At 33.7% G+C, this 18,499-nt stretch overlaps 5 protein-coding genes across 15 annotated transcripts in view; 3 read left to right on the top strand and 2 right to left on the bottom strand.

Moving 5' to 3' along the window:
* Positions 1–18,499, bottom strand: part of LOC129786498 (3'(2'),5'-bisphosphate nucleotidase 1) — a 1,077,868-nt gene that overhangs the window by 823,542 nt on the left and 235,827 nt on the right. The window lies entirely within an intron of this gene.
* Positions 1–18,499, top strand: part of LOC129786463 (insulin-like growth factor-binding protein complex acid labile subunit) — a 454,087-nt gene that overhangs the window by 199,761 nt on the left and 235,827 nt on the right. The gene's annotated exons all lie outside the window — the stretch shown is intronic.
* The window catches only part of LOC129786533 (troponin C-like), a 431,024-nt gene that overhangs the window by 176,698 nt on the left and 235,827 nt on the right, over positions 1–18,499 (top strand). The window lies entirely within an intron of this gene.
* Positions 1–18,499, top strand: part of LOC129786431 (uncharacterized) — a 414,480-nt gene that overhangs the window by 160,154 nt on the left and 235,827 nt on the right. The gene's annotated exons all lie outside the window — the stretch shown is intronic.
* Positions 691–9,444, bottom strand: LOC129786423 (beta-alanyl-bioamine nonribosomal peptide synthetase ebony). The gene is made up of 8 exons (XM_055821445.1): positions 9,228–9,444; positions 6,465–6,622; positions 6,075–6,371; positions 5,799–5,969; positions 2,337–3,407; positions 1,838–2,219; positions 1,175–1,625; positions 691–1,105 (listed from the first exon to the last, which is right to left on the bottom strand). Exons 2-8 carry the CDS (start codon positions 6,592–6,594, stop codon positions 959–961), a joined length of 2,649 nt encoding a protein of 882 aa, XP_055677420.1. The 5' UTR covers positions 6,595–6,622; positions 9,228–9,444; the 3' UTR covers positions 691–958.

The raw sequence follows: 18,499 nt of genomic DNA on the forward strand, positions 1-18,499 counted from the left end.
TACCAAATTTCCTTGAATTTTCCTTGTTTTCCCCCTGTTTTCAAGATTGCAAATTGATTTTGCCCTGTTTTTATAAAGTAAATAAATCAATTGAACATTTTTGCATTTATTTGCACAAAATTTTTTGAGTTTTCAGACTCAAAATATAATTTTTGGTGAATTTTCTTTGATGGATAAAAAAGGCCTAAAATTAAGTTTTCTGTCCGGAAAAACAGTGAAAATACACCGGAAGAGTATCTGGAAAGCTGCAAAGGTGATAAACAAGCATTCTAGTAAATTTTTTTGTGGATTTCAGAAAAACTTGGGAACATGCTATAATTTCATTTTCCCCCATTTTTTTCAAAATTTCAAAAAATTACCGTTAAAAAATTAAAGATTATTTTCCGCATTTTCCGTGAGAAAACCACAAAATCCCCCGGAAAATGTGCCCCTGACTTTAAAAATCCAACAGAATGGCAAAGAAAAAGCCAGAAATGTACGGAAAAATTGAAAAATCCAAGAAAAATGGCATATAAGAGCAAAAATTACAACACGATCGGTTCAGCCGTTTTGGAAGAGTGCAAAGACTTTCTTTATAATGAAAATTCTTCAATACAAAAGGAAAACCACGTAAGTTTATTTTGTAACTTTCTTTCAAACCTTTCTTTAAGTTTTAAGTTTGACCAAAAATAAATGAAAAAAAGCAATAAATTCACTCGTGAAAATTTATTTGAATAAAAATAGCATCACATACAAAATGATTTCTTGCAAATTAAAATGCTAAATCTAACATCTTGATAGCAAGAAACACGAATAATTAAATTTTCTTAAGATTAAAGTTATTTTATATTCTATACTTTTGCTATTCCTGTTTTTTTCTCAATGATAAAAAAGACACAAAATGACAAATAAAACAATAAAGTGATGACGATGATACATATAGTACAATGTACACATAAAATGTAATGATGATTGGCAATTAATTGTCGGCACTAATTTTCTTCCAATGCACAATAACTTTTTCCGCATCTGTGGCTGTGCCGAAAGGTTTGCTCCCATCCCGATAGACATACTGATTAATTTTGTATGTCAGAAGATCTTTGTAGCCCATCACAGTGCCCAATTGCTGCACAAAGAGAAGAGAATTTAATTAGAAATTTACTTTTAAAAAATATTTAATTTAAAAATTAATTACCTGTGTTAGGGGACTTGTATTCGTTGTGAATACTCCAGTGAATTTATTCCTTCTGGCCACATTGATAACTTGCTCCTCCATAAATTGAATAACCGCCACATTTTCTTGGGCATTCAATTCCGCACTTGTTCCCATCATGAATGAATGGAGGACAACATTCTGCCCTGGTGGGAGTTGGTTATCTCTGATGGGACCCTCAACGAATTCCAGAAATTCAAAGATTACGAGCAGTTGATTTGTAACTTCCACTTCGGGTTCGTCTCTTGCATCAAAATTCAGGGCTGTTCCAACAACCTGGTTATTTTTTTCGTCTATCACGACGAAGCTCAGGTTCTTTGCGACTAAAACATCCCAGATAAGCCCGAGGACATCTGCATAGTCCGTCCTAAAGATATTTGGTTTCAAATACTGCTCCAACTCGGCCTTCTCGAAGAAACTTCCTGTAATTATTCTGTTGAGAAAAAAAAATAATTTAGATTTTTCAATAATATTTCTCTCAGTGTTTTCAAGAAATTTGAAAAAAATCCGTTAAAAACTTCATTGAAAATGCGCGCTCGTGGAATTTTTACTCAAAGACAGGCTCAATAAACTCACAAAGTATTGTGGAATGTTGCGTACTTGACTAATATATGGCTATAATTAAATATAGAAAACAAGTCTTACTCAATCACATCCTCTTTGTGGCTGTCGTTGAGTGGAACGGCCGATAGCTTCCATCGTTGATTCTCCTCGATAATTTTGGGATTAATCTTTGAAATTTCCTGCGTGATGCCTTCCTGGAGAATCTGCAGGACTTCGCCAAGGTCCTTTGCTCCAATGAACTCTGTTATCCCAATATTGTATCCCTTATCCCTAAGTTGTGTCACTGTGAAGATGGAATTGAGGGAATTTCCGCCCAATTCGTAGAAGTTGCTGTGAAGCGACAGCATTGTTCGCGTTGATCGCCCAATTACACCCCCAATTGTCTCAAAAAGATCCTTGGCCACTTTCAGCTGATCATCGGCAATGCCCGAGTAGTCGTAATCAATGATGACATTGGAATCATCTTATGGTTGTGGAAAAAAAAGTGAAAGAGAATAAATATTAAAAAGATGAAGAATAACCAGTTGGTTGGGGCACTGTTTAAAGTGCCTCAATTAAAGAGGTGAGAGAGTGCACATACCGTTGTTGTTGGTGTTCTCGTATTGCTTCAGCAGTGACTGCCGGTCAACTTTTCCATTCACCAGCAGCGGAACTGCATCGATAATCACAACTTGTGGCACCATGTAGTCCGGCAAGACACCCATCAGCTTCGATTCGATGTGCATTCCGATTGTTTTCTGGGACTGTGCCTCCGTGGTTAGCAGTGTGAAGGCCACAACCGCCTGATCAATTTCACCCGGCTTGTAGCACAGCACGAAGGATTTATCCACTTCCTCTAGTCCCAGGAGATTCCGTTCAATTTCCGTGAGATCCACACGATGACCTCGAATTTTGATCTGAGAATCTGTTCTCCCCTCGAAGATGAGTGCTGATTTCTCAATTCTCGCATAATCCCCAGTCCTGAAGAGTCGCGAATACTTGGGATCAACAGCCAGGGGATTCTCAATGAAGCGATGGGCATCGCGATTGTTAACATAGCCTCGAGCTAAATTCATGCCAGACACAAAGAGCTCCCCAATTTGCCCAAGGGTCACAGGTCGAAAGTCCGCATCCAGAAGGTAGAGCACTGTGTTGTCAATTGGATAACCAATTGGAACTTTTTCCATGGTCTGCAGGGCTTTCTTGCTGTCGCAAATGTAGTACGAGACATCCCCCATGATCTCCGTGGAGCCATAGAAATTGCACATGATGTGTGAATCATCATCGAAGTAATCAAAGAATTCCTTAACAAGTGACACGGAGAGTGTTTCACCTGAACACACCCAAATCCGCAGCTTCTGCAGGAGCTTCCTATTGGCTTTTTGGAGATTCAAATACATCAGGATGGACTTGAGGAGTGTCGGAACCAACACTAGTCGTTCCACTTTATGCTCTTCCAGCAAATTCACGAGCTTCTCGGGGTTCTTTGTGCACTCCTTTGTGATGCACAACAATGCCATTTCATTCAGCAGTGGTCCCCAAATTTCCGAAATATGATCCACAAATGTGAGGGCCGTCTTGAAGACACCAACATTCTCCGTGGGCGAGTATGGGAATTCATCCCACTGCCAGGACAACCGGTTAGCAATTACTGAGTGAGGCAAACGAACTCCTGCAAAACAGATTTAAAAAAAAATTATATTATGTAGGTAGGTATTTAAGTACATAAATATATAATGCAACAAGAGTTAAAGATTGCATCACACCTTCTTTTTAATAAATTCGCATTCTTTTCCACCCTGTTATCGCACTATCAATCACCATCCATTGACGACAATGGACAACAATGGATGGCCAACAACAATTTTCCTACATTACAAACCCATTTCCTGTTTGCAAAAAACAATCAGGAAAGAAAACTAAATCCCCAATGAACCAGTTTTTCGCACAATTATGTATTAAAAGGGCCAATTCCATTAGTCATACGTGAGAGGTCAGCCAAAACGGAGAAAACCATTTTCTAACCCAAATAAAAATCCCACCCACTCAAAAATGTCGTCAAACCAGACACAATTTAATAGCTTGTTTTTACAGAAGTTGCATAATCTTCCAGCGGAAATTTATTTGCATTTTTTTTTAAGTACATACATAGCTCTTCAAGAGTTATTAAACGATACTTAAGCGTAAATTTATGACTCTCTTATTTAGAAATGTGTTTATTCTATTTAATTCATAAACACCTTCGTAGAAATTGCAAACAGTAGTTACAAGGAGAAGCCAATTAAAGAATTTTTCATGCTTAAGTGTGACGAAGATTATCATAAAGATAGAATAAAAGTCATGTTGAACAGAATCGATAGAATTGTTGAGCATCACAAATCTAGATTGGAGGAACATACTAATCAACTTACTGTGCGCTTGCTCCATCATCGACCTATTAAACGGCTAAAGCGAAGACGAATGCTCGAGTTCTCGCAAAAAACCTAGGGTCTCCACCCACACAGATCTTTTCTTTTGAAAATGTTTTTTTTTATGGAGGCAAATTGCTGAATTTGTTCTCCCCATGCCCCCTTTTTGTTCTTATACCACAAAATTTCGCTTATTGTATTGTAGTTAATATGTTAAATACAGATTGTGAATAAAGTGCTCAAAAAAAATGTTGAACAGAGTTTCTCACAGCTCTCTTAAGATGATTCTAGAACTGGATTGTGAATTTTTTTTGCAAAAAAAAATCAAACGCGCCAAATAAATCAATCCGAAACAAATTATAATTTATTCCACACTCTTCACAGCTTGAAAGAACTTTTCCTTTTTGGCTGTAAAACCTTTAACAGACATCTTTTCAAGCACCCAAAAAAATTACAAACCGGAATATTATTTTAAGCCTCTGGGATAAAAAGTAAATTCACAAAACAAAAGAGATATAAATACAAAGTGATCTCGCTGAACAGCCTGAATGATCACAAAAACATTATGTTTAAAGAATTCTTCTCATTTATTTGTTCTTGATCGACATAAGAGACAATTTTGTAAATAATTCTCAAAGACACAGGGGTAGATTCTGAGAAAAATATTTTCTTTTCTTTTCTTATAATTCGTCAGACATAAGACTTTTGGTTTTCTGAGAAAAATCTTACACAATTTTGACATTTTGGGTGAATTATTAAGTTTTCTTAATAATTCTTTACGTTCTTTAAGGAAAATTTTAAGATTTTTAAGTTTTCTTAGTCGAAATTTAATATTTCTTCAGTTAGGTTCAATTGAGCTACATGAACATTTATTAATGATTTTTTTCTGATCGCCTTCTGGCATCGAAATTTGTAAAAACCATAAAACATATACATTTTGCTCAATTTATTTAAGAAATCTTACGTTTAGCTTAAGAAAACTTAAGAACCTAAAAATTGTCCTAAGAGATCTTAAGGAATCTTCGGTAAACTTATGAAAACTTAAGGCATTCTTAAGATAACTTAAAGAATCTTCAGAAAACATAAGTCTTTCTTCGGGAATCTTAAGTCTGTATAACTAGTAAATTTCCTCCTTTACTTCTTTCTTTAATTGTTTCTTTTCAAAGATAAATTTCCTTTTCTGTGCTTCTAAAAAACCTTTCTGACTATTTTCTAGAACAACGATTTATTTTATTTTATAGAACGACAACAGAATGATTTAAAAAATTAAACTGTCAAAATTTTACAACAATTTTTACGTTGTTAGAAAAAAAAGATTTTTATCACAATTGACTCCACAGTAAAGATTTTTTTCTTATATAAATTAGGCTACAATGCGTAACTCCAGTGTATCGATCGAAATTCCTTAGAACATTTTTCATTAAGTGTTGTGATCATCAATGGAAATTAATAAAATATCCGATAGCGATAAATTGGTTTAAAATGCAAAATTCTCTGACAAATCTTTGGAGTTGTCTGAAATATTCTAAACTTATAAGTCGCACACATTTTGCCTCAAGCACTGTCTGGCTTTCCATGCTCGGAAACTCGTTGAAATTCCGTGCAAATAAGAAACGAGACTTAGGAGAGAAAGAAAGAGAAAAAATCGCGCTCACCTTTTGGAATTCCTGTACTTCCAGATGTGTAGAGAATTATTGCGGTGGGATCAACTTCGGAGCATGAAAGTGTAGCATCGTCTCTGATGTTGGCATTGCTGAAGTCTGTTGATTGCCTCTTTAGTTCATCAAAAGACACGGCGGGATTGTTTTCGAAAACATCAGTGGCCACTAGAAGGGGGGAAAAGGTAATAAAAATTTATCTTTCTGCTCAAACTTTATTTAAAAAAAGAGAATTTTTTGTTCTGGAGACAAAATAAAAAAAAAAGAACTCACCACTGTTGTCGTGAATTATTAGAATGGGTTTCGTCTCCTCAAGGATGTGCTTAATGCGATTGGGCGGGAATGATGGATCAATCGGCAGGTAGGCAGCACCGCACTTCCATATGGCCAAGAGGGTGGTTACCAAGTTGTCCGATGGGGTCATACACACCACAATTGCCCAGTCACCGTCCTGATTTGCATGCTTCTCCTCATGACCATTGCAGACTCTGTGCAAAATTGTGGCACTCAAGCGATTTGCACTTGAATTGAGTGTGTTGTAATTAATTCGTCTTTCATTCAAATGGTCCACTGATTTTGAAGGAGGGAGGCAATAAGAATAAAAATATAATTAATTTTTTATTTACTTATACTTAAAAGAATCTTGAAAGCAATTGGATATACCATTGAAAATAATTGCGGTCTTATTGCCGCATCCTTGATCAACTTTTTCTTCAAAAACTCTATGCAATAGCTGCACATTTCCGGACTTTTGGGATCCCTTGAGAATCGACAATTGAGGCAGTGATCCCATTTTTTTCTACTCTGTTGTACTTTTTTTTCTGTAATGATAAGGAAAACAAAAGCAAATCATAATTCAAATTCTTTATCAAGTTTTTCTTCAAGATTATCTTAGTTTTATTTTGAGAAATCGATTACAAGATCTTTCTTGACATAAGGGAAATAGGAAAATGTTTATTATACTGCAATAAATCTCATAAAATAGGTACACATTATAATTTTCTATATAATCACACCACCGTATTAATTTATACGTTGTGCGTAAATAAACAGTGAGAGCTTATTAAAAAAAATACAAAGACCCAGAGCTTTGAAGAAAGAATCATCAATCACTGCTACAAAAAATAGGGAAAAAGAAAAGGAAAGTAATTAAGCTTAATCCTTTTAATTAGATGCATCAAGATCGTTTCAAATAAACTCGACGCATATAATAGTACAATTATGGACGTTTGAAGAGCGTATAGCATTATTAAAAGTAAATTTCTTGACCTTCAGTAAATGAATTTGCAGTGAGATCGCGTAATTAACACTGCGGCTTTCGAAAAAATTAACAACCATCATTCCGAAATAAAAACATAATATAATACACAACTATTTACACTCTTGTGTACAATTCGTGTGGGTAAATATTTTGGGTAAAGCCACACCAAATTGACAGAGAAGAATATTTCAAAAGAACGACAACCATAGCCAACAGAATGAATTAAAAGTTACCTTGATTTTTTTTTCGAAAGGAAAAGAAAAAAAAATACTTTTAATATTCACAGTGCAATCCATGTCGAATGATTAATTAGTCTCACTCTGATAAGGTATTTTTGAACACCTGCCGTGTCTAATTCTTGTGCACTCCCACAAAAAAACTAAATCATCTAATCATAGAATGTTCTAAAAAGACATTTATTGCGCGGTGTTTGACGCAAAATCACAAATTTCCACTTGTTTTCAAGGAATTTCTCGGAATTTACAAAAATTTATATTACAATGCGTAAAAAAATGACAAAAAAATCATTGTAAAGTTCTTGTTCTACCCAATTTAATGAAAGCGGAAATTTCAATTAAATATTTAATTAAAGGATTTAATTTGATTCATCACAAACGAAGGCTCTATCTTGTTTGTCTCCAATTTTTTCCAATTACTCATAAATGGAACCCCCATGATGAGAATTTCCACGTCAAATTAACTGCTCCGATGGAGATTATATTAGCACGTTCTGCGTGCGTAATTTAAATACCAACAATGCTCGCGACTTTGTGTGAAATGCAAGAAACCCCCAAGTGAAGACATAAACACATAAGTCGCGGCGGTACATTTTTTGCCTCATCTCAATCATCCAATTCGCATGGAAATCCCCATTCTGGTTTTGTTAATTTTTACTCTCGCATTCATTTTGTTTGCGGGAATACCTGGTTCTGACTCGATTTTCAATCACCTGTGCATACATAATGGCTAAAATAGCTTCTGTCCACAACTTCCCCAGAATGTAAACAAGACTCTTGTTTTTTTTTCGTCTCTGAAGTCTCTTCTAATCATTAGCTCTAAGTTGACTTAAGTATGATTATTATGTAAATTATGTGAACTTAAGACGACAATTTCGGTGATGACTAAAAGTTTGAACCGGAATATCATGGCTAAATGCCGGTAGATGATAAATATCATTATTGACTAATGAACATCTTCATAATCTTCAACATCTTACACCCCAAAAATAAGTCAAACTCAAGTAGAACTACATAATATTTTAGCATAAAAAAAAAACTTTAAAAAAAAAGCTATATTTTATCTTTATACTTTTCTTGTCCTTAAAATAGAACTATAAATTTTTATTGATTTTCCTTGGAAAGAAAAACAATCTGAAAACACAATGAAAACGTTATGAAAGAAAAATCTTTTTTTTTTTCTTCTAATTACTACTCTGGGAAAATTTATAGCATTTCTTTGGATTATTTAATACTGAGAAATAGTTAGAGAGCTTCAACTATACTTGAATCGAGATAACTCCATGTGTAAAGTTATTCAAATTATCCTTAAAAAAAGCGATAAATCATAAATTATAAATGTATTCAATGTTAATTAAAACGCTACACTAATAAACTCATAACTCTTTCAAAAAAATTGATTTCAAAGATTTGCATTTTATTTTGTAGTTATTTCGAATGCCAAATTTTGTAATAATTCTCCATTTGATGGAAATATCCGCGCGTTTACTAAATGTAAATTAAAAATTCACTTGTTCACCACAAAACACATAATTTGAGGTTTTTGACCAACAATTAAAAAAACCAAAAAACTTAATATTTCGCAAAATCCTCGTTTTTGCATTAAAAACCACAAATTATATATTAAAACTTTGCACTTGACATAGAAAACCACGATGAAGTTATCTTGACAAAATAGAGGTAAAATATTTTGTAATTTTTGCAGCTTTTCGCTTAATGGTAATTTGGTGGGATTTTTTTTTCTTCTCAAATAAATAACGGCCTAATTGGTGTCAATATAGGAGGTTAATTTAATTAAACTGCATTCGATTTCTCACTCGATAGCCACACTTTTGCATCATTTATTCTGCGTTTTATATGGAATATTAATAGACAGAACAAATGATGAAATTGAGATAAAATTGAGATAAAAATCTTAAGATCACACACCTTCTATTAAGCTTTTGGTAAGACTTTATGCACTTTTCCACTGCACTGCAGCTCAATTGCTGTTAAATTGTTAATGGGAAATTTTGGGGATGCATAAACACACTTTAATGTTGCAGAAATAATCCTTTCTGGTGCGCTTACAATGCAAATAACTTTGAGTCACAAACACTTCACTGTCGTTTGTACCTGTTGAGCATCCATCCAGTAACTGACCAGTGCAACTCGCTCAACTTTCCTTTTATACGAGCTCAAGAGAGATTCCCTTTCCAAAGATTATACTCACTCAACTCTGTATAGTCGCACATCTAATACAACTACGAAGTTTGCATTAAGTTTGCGTCCACCACGAAAGCTTGCTATGTATGTGTGTTGTGAACTTTAAGCTCCATTAAGACCAGTTTTTAAAGTGGAGATTTTTTTTTAACACTTGGAGGACCCAACATTTGGCACAACGCGGAGGATCAAATTGGTAATAAGTACCAGTTGATAAAATATGTTCAATAATTAATTATTAATCAGTTTATTGAACAAGGATCGAAAGTTTCACTAATTCTCAATCTCCTTCAAGCATTCCTACACCGAATTACTAAATATTTAATTTAGAAAATCGTCACTGGAAAAAAATTGCGTAGAATCGATGCAAAATTGCCAATTCAAACGACTTTTTTAGCTACAATTTTACATAATTTATTATTGCGCCTAAATAATCACAAACTTTGATTCTTTAAGTAACTTTTTAATCACTTCCGGCAATAAAATTAGTCCACATTAATGATTTTTACCGAGGAAAAGGGAACAAGAGTACTTTATTTGGGAAATATGGGGAAACATAACCTCAAAACCACGGCAAAAATGTATGGGATTTTGACTGGTAGTTATTACCAATTTGATCCTCCGCGTTGGATTCTGACTTTGACCTCAATTATCTTCCAAAGAAAAGACTTTTCTCGAGATTTTCTTTCTGCTATCTTAAAGTAATTAAAATTCCCTACACATAGATGCTAAATTCATCGAGATAAGTCCAATAGATTTTATTCTGTGACGATATTAAGGTTTCAATTGGTACCAATTACCAGTAAAGTCCTCCGAGTGTTAAAGAAAAACGTTATGGATTTTACTCTTTTTTTCCTTAAAAGAAAAATACCCAAAAGCTAACAATTGAAAGCCATCAATCAAACAAGTTTTGTCCCCAAAAACCTTTAAAATAACTTAAATACATTTCATACTAGTCGAGAGTTTTATTAAATAAAACCAACAGAGGAAGGAAAAGTTCTCACTTTAAATATGTTTGTGAAGCTCCAGTGGTAAAGAGAGCTAAAGCGCCACTCAATACCACCCATCACTGGGGTTGTGGGTTCGATTCCCGCAGCGGTTCGCCGTTTCTGGCCTGGCGCTTCCTTCCCTTTCTTTCCTTTCTACTCCACAGCTATTCCTTTCCTGCTCGGACGACTGCTGCCCCCAAACGGGATGGAGCCAACATCAACATCAGCGCCATCTGCGAGACGGAAGGGCAACAAGTAGACAGAGTCCCATAGTCGTGTGCCGGTCAATCAGCGATAATGTGCAGCTGCATACAGTGAGTGCCTGCGTTTGCGGAACTTCCTATATATATGGGTCGGAGCCAAAGATGAACAGAGCAACCTGGTGGCGGAGGGACAACGCTGGTAAAAACCGATCTACACTGTGTGGCCTGCCGAACGAACACCAGTGCCCAGCGTCTGTGCTGAATGATTGCGGAACTTCCCGTGCAGTCGCCACCGACGGGACTCTCCCCCTACAAAATCTACATTGTAATTAGAAACAAATTGAATTTGTGATAAGAAACATTGTAAATTGAGTAGGAAAATAAAGGGGATGCACAATAGGCCCACATGGGCCGCAGTGCACAAGGAGATGAAAGTCTCCGGGCCCCACTTAGCGTAAAGTAAAGTAAGTAAGTAAATATGTTTGTAGACAGAGCTTTTTCATGTTATCTATATGGAGATGTGTGTACATATGCACGTATTACAGGAAAACTAATTTATTCTAGTGAACAAAATGTTTTCACAGCTAAATTGAAAAATATTCATTGCACCTTACAAGAAAAACGCGAAATTGTTTTAGTTGTTTCAATTAATGGATCAATATGTAGTTAATTGATATATCCGAGAGGTGTTTTTTCCACCACGCTACGTCCCCGATCACTCTTCAATGATTCCTTAAATTTTTCCACTGACACTCACCTGAGATCAAAATGAAATTCTCCGGTTTTGAGGTTTTTTTTTTAATTTAATTTTTGCGTGAAATTTTTACTTGAATTCCTAACATTGCACAATGTTGTTCTACTTCGAAATCTACATAAAAATTTTGTTACCTATATTACATTGCTTTGAGAATTTAAGGAAGTCAGAAAAGAAAAGATGTTGTACAGATTTCTTTAAAATCGTTAAAATTCTTTAATAGTGGCAGGAAAAAATTTAACAAAACAGGAAGTTCATTATAAAGACTTCTTCTTTTCACAAAAAACCGTAAGAAAAACTTTTAAGACAGGGGAATGGCCTAGATCAAACCCTGGAAAAAATTTTACTAAAAAACTAAAGGAATAATTCTTTTTGTCGGTAGTTTTGCAAAAGTGTAGGTAATAAGAGCAAAAGTGTAGGTAAGTTTGATCAAATTTTCGGTAAGTTTGGTCAAACTAAGGGTAATATTTGGATAAAAGATATAAAAAAAAATATAATCAGAAAATTAAAGAAAAAAACATTTTACATATATTAGGTATAATAAATTATTTTTAGAACTAGTTTCTAGGTTCGTTGGAAGTACATTGAGAAATTATTCCGAGATTATTCTGTTGAGCGAAAAATTATTTTCGAGAACCATTATTTTATTTGAAAACTTTTAAAACGTTAAAAAAAATTGAAAATTTTAATTTCTTCATTTTCCACAATAATATTCTATTAATAGCCTAAATTAATAAATATACTCAATGACTTTAATCTATAGACTTGAATATTTGTTGTATTATAAAATGTGCTGCACACTGCAAGAGCTCCTCATTATTTTCTATAATATCTTATGAATAACAGAGGAGACCGATACTGCATTATATGCAATGTAACGACCTTTTCCTCGACAAATAGTTTTTCAAACTAAATGTGTAGAGCGAGCTTTTACAAGGAGTTTATAGCACAGGAATGGCACTGTGTGTATGGCTATTTTATTCTCATTTATGTACAACACTCGGTGGAGCACCGTAGCTAAAGATGTTGTGAAAAGAAAGTAAATAAGCGTGTTATTAAATAATAACATTACACGAATGAAACACTGACCTTGCAATATCTATTAGTTACACAATATTTTTCATTCATGTGCAGATCATTTGTAGTTCTGCGGGGAAATTAAGTTTGACTACATATTCCGCTTTGGATTTTTTTCTCCCTCTGAAACCTCAATGCATTAACATTTAATGTGTATATGGAGCCACAAGTGGGAGGGAAAGTGATATTTGCAGATACACAGAGTTGTACGAGAGGAAAAAAAAGAGAAGTGATTGAGGTGATGGAATTGTGCCACAAAAGGTCTTTGTTGTGCATGCACAAGAGATGGAAAATCTCCCTGTAATTTGTCAATGTGCAAGACAATCACTAATTTGCAACGCGGGTAATTCCTAGTAGTTATTATAACCATCTAAAATCACATACTTCTTCAATGCCAAATGCTCAAATAAAGCAAAATTGTCTATGTGTGATCTTGTTGACATTACCGGCAATCAGAACACGTTGAAAGTTCCCCACATGAGATGTGTTTTTAAATACCTGTTGCTTCGAATAATTGATGACGTCTTTGGGACACGAGTTGGATTTTATAGACAAACTTTGCGGGTATTTACCCGTCGCGTGAGCTCCATTTCACGCATCTTTAACTGGACTTCGTCTCCTCATCTTGCTGCCATGCCACAATTACGTCAACACCTCCAAAACTGATCACAAAATACACAATTCACGTGAAAAAAAAAACACGTTTGACTCATCGAAGACGATCTAAAAATGCTAAGAATTCATGTAATTTAACGTCGAAGATTTCAGTATAGAATCTGATCTCTCATAAGATACGCAAGCTTGAAGATTAAAATAATTATACGTTTGATTTAGGAACATTTACTTAATAACTGGTTTGATTTAATTTTCATTTTCAATTGAATTTTCATACCTGCACTTGAAGAAAGAAATTATAAAGCAAATTTTAATTAATTGTATTCTCATAAAAAATTTTAATGAGCTTTATAGTGCATGTTCACCATGACTTATTGAGTTAACATTTAAATTACTCTAATTAAGGCAAAATAATAATAATAAAATTAAATAAAGAAAAATCGTTATCTCACATTTTTTTTATATGGATCTTGAGATTAAGATCATTTTTTTTTCAACGTTCCTTTAAAAAACTGTTTTGTTTACAGAACCATTCCTTCATTAGTGCAATAATGTAGTAAACTTTGCACTTTAAAAAAATCCTACAAAAAATTAATAATTTTTCAGGAGTCGAAGATTCTAGAGTTAATTCCAAGTGACGAGATAAAAAATGATAAATAACAGAAGACGTATTAAGACATTTTTTTAGTCTTAGTTTCATCATACCTGAAATACCAGTTATAGGTTGGATATTACGTGCAATTTCTCTAATACAACTTTTCATTCATTGACGTTCTAAACATGGCTAGAACGCCTAACTTATAAATGACTAAGAATAATCGAATTACAGAGACAAAAAAATCCCATCAGCTCAATGTTTTGTCACCCTGTATAAGAACGTTGGAAGATCATGCACGATTATAAGATTTGCGTTTCACGTTCAAGGTCAATGTCGTTCAAGAATATTATTTATTTGATTAATTAATTTACTGTGCTTGTTGAATTTTTGATATTTTCTTACACAAATAATGGGAAAAATCCAGCAGTATTCTCACTATTTGCTCTTCTATCACTTTTTTCTTGATTTTTTTTTACCTCGCTGTGGATTAATGAAATTTAAGAGCTTTAAAGCTTCGCCCCATTTAAATATCACCTTAAAGTTGTAAGTAAATCATTCTAAAAAAAAATATGTAGGGGAGGGCGGGGCTGATTAAGTCAGTTTGGAATTTTCAAATGGCAATTTCTCCCAAGTTATTAGTATCTGAAAAATTATGATAAGAAGTCATATATACCCTCAATAGATGACTGTAGTTTGAAGATTATCCGATGAATAGTTCAGGAATAAAAAAAAATAAACAAATTTTAAGGCCTCCAAAAAAACGTTTTATGTGTTGAATGTGTTGAATGATAATTAATGAATGATGTTTAATGATTTTTCTGCACAATTATTCGAACCAAAACATGCCCCTTGGGGCTAATTTAGTCAACAATGTAAATCCCATATTTCCCGTGGAGATAGAGAAAAGTGGTCTAAGACAAAATTGTAGACCATGAAAAGAATGACCTATCTAGAAAATTTTCTTGCCCTTGGGGAATCCTGCAGATAAAGATTTATGCAAATTGACTTTTTTTACCCCGGTCTCCCCTATAATGACAGAATTCTCAACGGATGTATTATTCATTCGAAAAAAATTAATAAAAACCAATTAACTTTTCAATTCAAGTGGAGACTGAAGTGCAGCGACTCAAGCAATCAAATACAAACTGCATCAATACTTTTTTTCTTAAGAATATTCAATTTTTTCTCAACTTTTTGATTCCCATTCTAAATTGGCAACACAATATTTCATCTTCCATCAATGTTTTATTTAATTGATTGAACTTTGAAAGCCATTTAAACGATAAATTTCACACTTTCGATAGCTGGATTGATTCACAAAAGCCTCAATTTGTTTTGACTTCCCTTCAACATCACAAAGTCACAGGTGAAAATTCATCTCGAGAAAAATTCCCATAAATTGCAATTCGTGGGAAAATGTGAGTAATGCATTCATAGCATTGCTGCTACACATAGTAAACTATCAATGAATAGGAAATAATTTTTTTTCAAGATTCTATCCCTCACAGAGAAATGATATGTTTTCAATTGATTGATTTGAGGAAGTGAAATGGGGAAAATTCCTTCTAAAAAAGATCAAACAACGGAATTTATTGAAATCTGGAACGATGTTATATCAGTTTTTTTTATAACACGCATATAAAAGTATTCAATAGAGATTTTTCTCAATGGCTTATCCAATAAAAAAATATTTGATTGGAAAATTTGATTTAGAAGCGTGCGGCGGTTATTGAACTGCAAAGGTGTTCAAATGGAATGTTTTAGGGGCGTCATCTGTAGCCAAGTAGAAGCTATGATAATCGATTCAATTTGAAGTGATTCTCATGGTGATAGAAATATAACGTTTTTTATAGAATTTTTTCAAATTTGTTGAGATGGATTTCTAAAATCTTTTTCCTTATTTTACCAATTTCCTTTCAAGATTTTTTTTTTATATAAAAGAAATCACAGAGTTCTTAAGGAAAATTCTAATTAATTCTTAATGAGACTTGTGCCTCAAATATTTGCACAAACAAAACTGATGTAGAGCCAAGAAATTTCGCTGATTTTATAAAAGAAAAATAATCACAGAACCGTAAATCACACGTTATCAATTAGGCCACGCGCGTAAGTCTAAAAGTTTTCAAGCAATTTGCATTTTCTCCCATATGCTGTCACTTTCTTCTCTACGTCGCTCATTTGGGCGAAGTCTTTGTATACAACTAATAGTCAGAAAAGTGTTTTTATTTACAGATGGTCTCTCTTCTCTAAAATGTCCATCAAATGTTGATCTATTTATCCAAACTTCACACGGATTGACTTGCCAGCCAAATTGCTGCAATACTCCCTCACAAAAGCGTTAAAGATTTGAATGAAAGGAGAAAAAAAAAAGAAAATTCCTATGATGATTGTTAAATGATAGTTTTGAGTTCTCAGTCAGAGAAACAATTGATGTGAATTATGTTTAATCACCATTAATGAGAACTTTTGGAATAAAATGGTCTCTGGATTTTCCTGCTGTTACTATTTTGTCATCCACATCGAATGCAAGATCTCACACACAATTTCCACAGTAATACATAGCTAAAAGAAAATACGAAAATTCTTCAGCAGCACGCATGCTCTACACGGTAGCAGCGTCAATTCAAACGCTTTTAGTTTCAATACTTTTTACATTTTCATTCATTCACCCGAAACTTTCCAAACTGTGACGACCCTTACACGGAGTCAAAGTGTTACTACATTGCTATATGTAGAAGATACAGAGAAAAAAGAAATTCAGTATACGTGCTAATGAGAAATCACTTCTAAACATAAGTAGAGAATTTGCAGTAAATTTGAGTAAAAATTATTTAAAAAAAAAGAAAAGATTTAATTTATCATCCGTTAATGTGCAGCAGTATTGTGGCAATAAAAGTTAAGTGTTTTATTTCCTTTCTGAATAACCAAGGAGTAACACTGTGAAGAGGAAAAGTCAAGTGATACCTCCCCGGCAAAAGTTCAAAGAGTGGAAATTATTGGAAGCAATTGTGGAGTTTGAAGCTGGAATCGTTTGCAATGTGAGTGTTTTGTAACTCATGTGAAAAATTGGACGATTCACTTAATTTCGCCAAGTCAATTTATTGCACCACACTGCACTGAATTTCAATGGTTATTCTCTTTCGTCTTATCACAATATAAACCACCACTTAAATTTGCATAATACATAATAATCATAACTTTCGCAAAAAGAGTTCTGAGCACATAAAAATTCATTCACCGCATGTGGGTGGAAAATTGTCTGTTTTAGCTGCTAAAAAATGTGTTATCTATAAATTCAATGTCTCCTCAAAGTTTTCCCGCCGTAGTCCCCCCAGTTTTTTTTTCTTTTGCTGTTTTGGGATTTGTATGCCCAAAAGGAGTTCTGAAAGTTTTGAAAAACATTCTTCGTGGTACCCCAGACGTTCAAAATAGCGCACATTTATTCAGAAATGAAAATATTCCAATAAAAGCAACATGGATTGTTTTTAGCGTGAAAACAGAGATTTACACAAACACCGTGTTTTGGCCCCAAAAACTGTGAAAGTGATAAGTGTTTTACACCAAAAAGAAGTCAAATCCCATTTTACTGCATTTCTCATGTCTCGTTTGAATGAAAAAAAAAAAAAACAGAACCTCCTCCACCTCCTTTGCCGTGTGAGACGTGCGGAAGCTTCTCAAACAAGATTTTCTGTCCAATAAAAGAAGGAATAAATAATTCGGATGCAAATTGAATTTTGCATAAAATCCCGAATCCTTCTCCCCCATTTTATCCCCTTTTACATCGACACTATTCCCACTTTTAGCTCCCCAGGATCGTGTGGCATATAAAAATGTCACAGTAAATTTCCATTCCGAGGCATGTTTAAGTGATAATAAAGGGGAGTTAAGTGAGATTCTATACATTAAAATATCCCCGATAAATCCCGCATTGATCCTGTAAATCAAGGAGTAAAATTGGATCAGTGACTGATTGAAATAATATTGTAATCCCAATTTCATTGAAATTTTATTGCCATTTAATTGGAAAATTGTGATGCTTTCATTACAGCCACTTAATTCCATTTTAAAGAGGTACCCATAAAATTTCTCAAAGATGAATGGGTGTGTGGGGTACAAAATCCACCCAATATCCTCCATGGGATGCTGCTGTGTTGCTTCCTTCAGTTGATACTTCCAAGCTGAAATAGCATTTTGAGAAAATAAACAAGAAATTGTTTATGATATTTCAAACATTATGATTGTTCCATATGGGCGTGCAAAACATTTACTAACTCCCGCGAGAAATTAATTTTATTTTTCATTCAATTAAATCGTTGAAGCATTATGTTGTTAGAATTTAATATCCTTCTTTTCATAATTTTTGATTTTAGGTCATTCTTTTCAAGACATTTTTTTCTTACGATTAAATAAATTTCTTTATTGAGAAAATAAACATTTTATGCAAGATTTTTTTTTTAATTTCTTATCTAGAATTTCCTTAAAAAATCTTATAATGCGGATACACCCACCTTCAACTTCTTCGTCAAATCCTGAAAAATTAATTGCACCCACGATGACATAATAAATTTATTTTAATGTGTAGGGGAGGGCGGGGCTAATAAAGTCACTTAAGGGTTTGGAAAAAGCTTAAAATATCATATTTCCTAGCTAGATAGAACAAAATGATCTGAGAAAGAGTTGTAGGGCAGTAAATTTCCTAAAGAATTGAGCAATACATTTCGTTTTATCTGTTTGGGAAATATGATATTTTGAGCTTTTTCTAA

The sequence above is a fragment of the Lutzomyia longipalpis genome, chromosome 1 (assembly GCF_024334085.1).
Source record: "Lutzomyia longipalpis isolate SR_M1_2022 chromosome 1, ASM2433408v1".
NCBI lineage: Eukaryota > Metazoa > Arthropoda > Insecta > Diptera > Psychodidae > Lutzomyia > Lutzomyia longipalpis.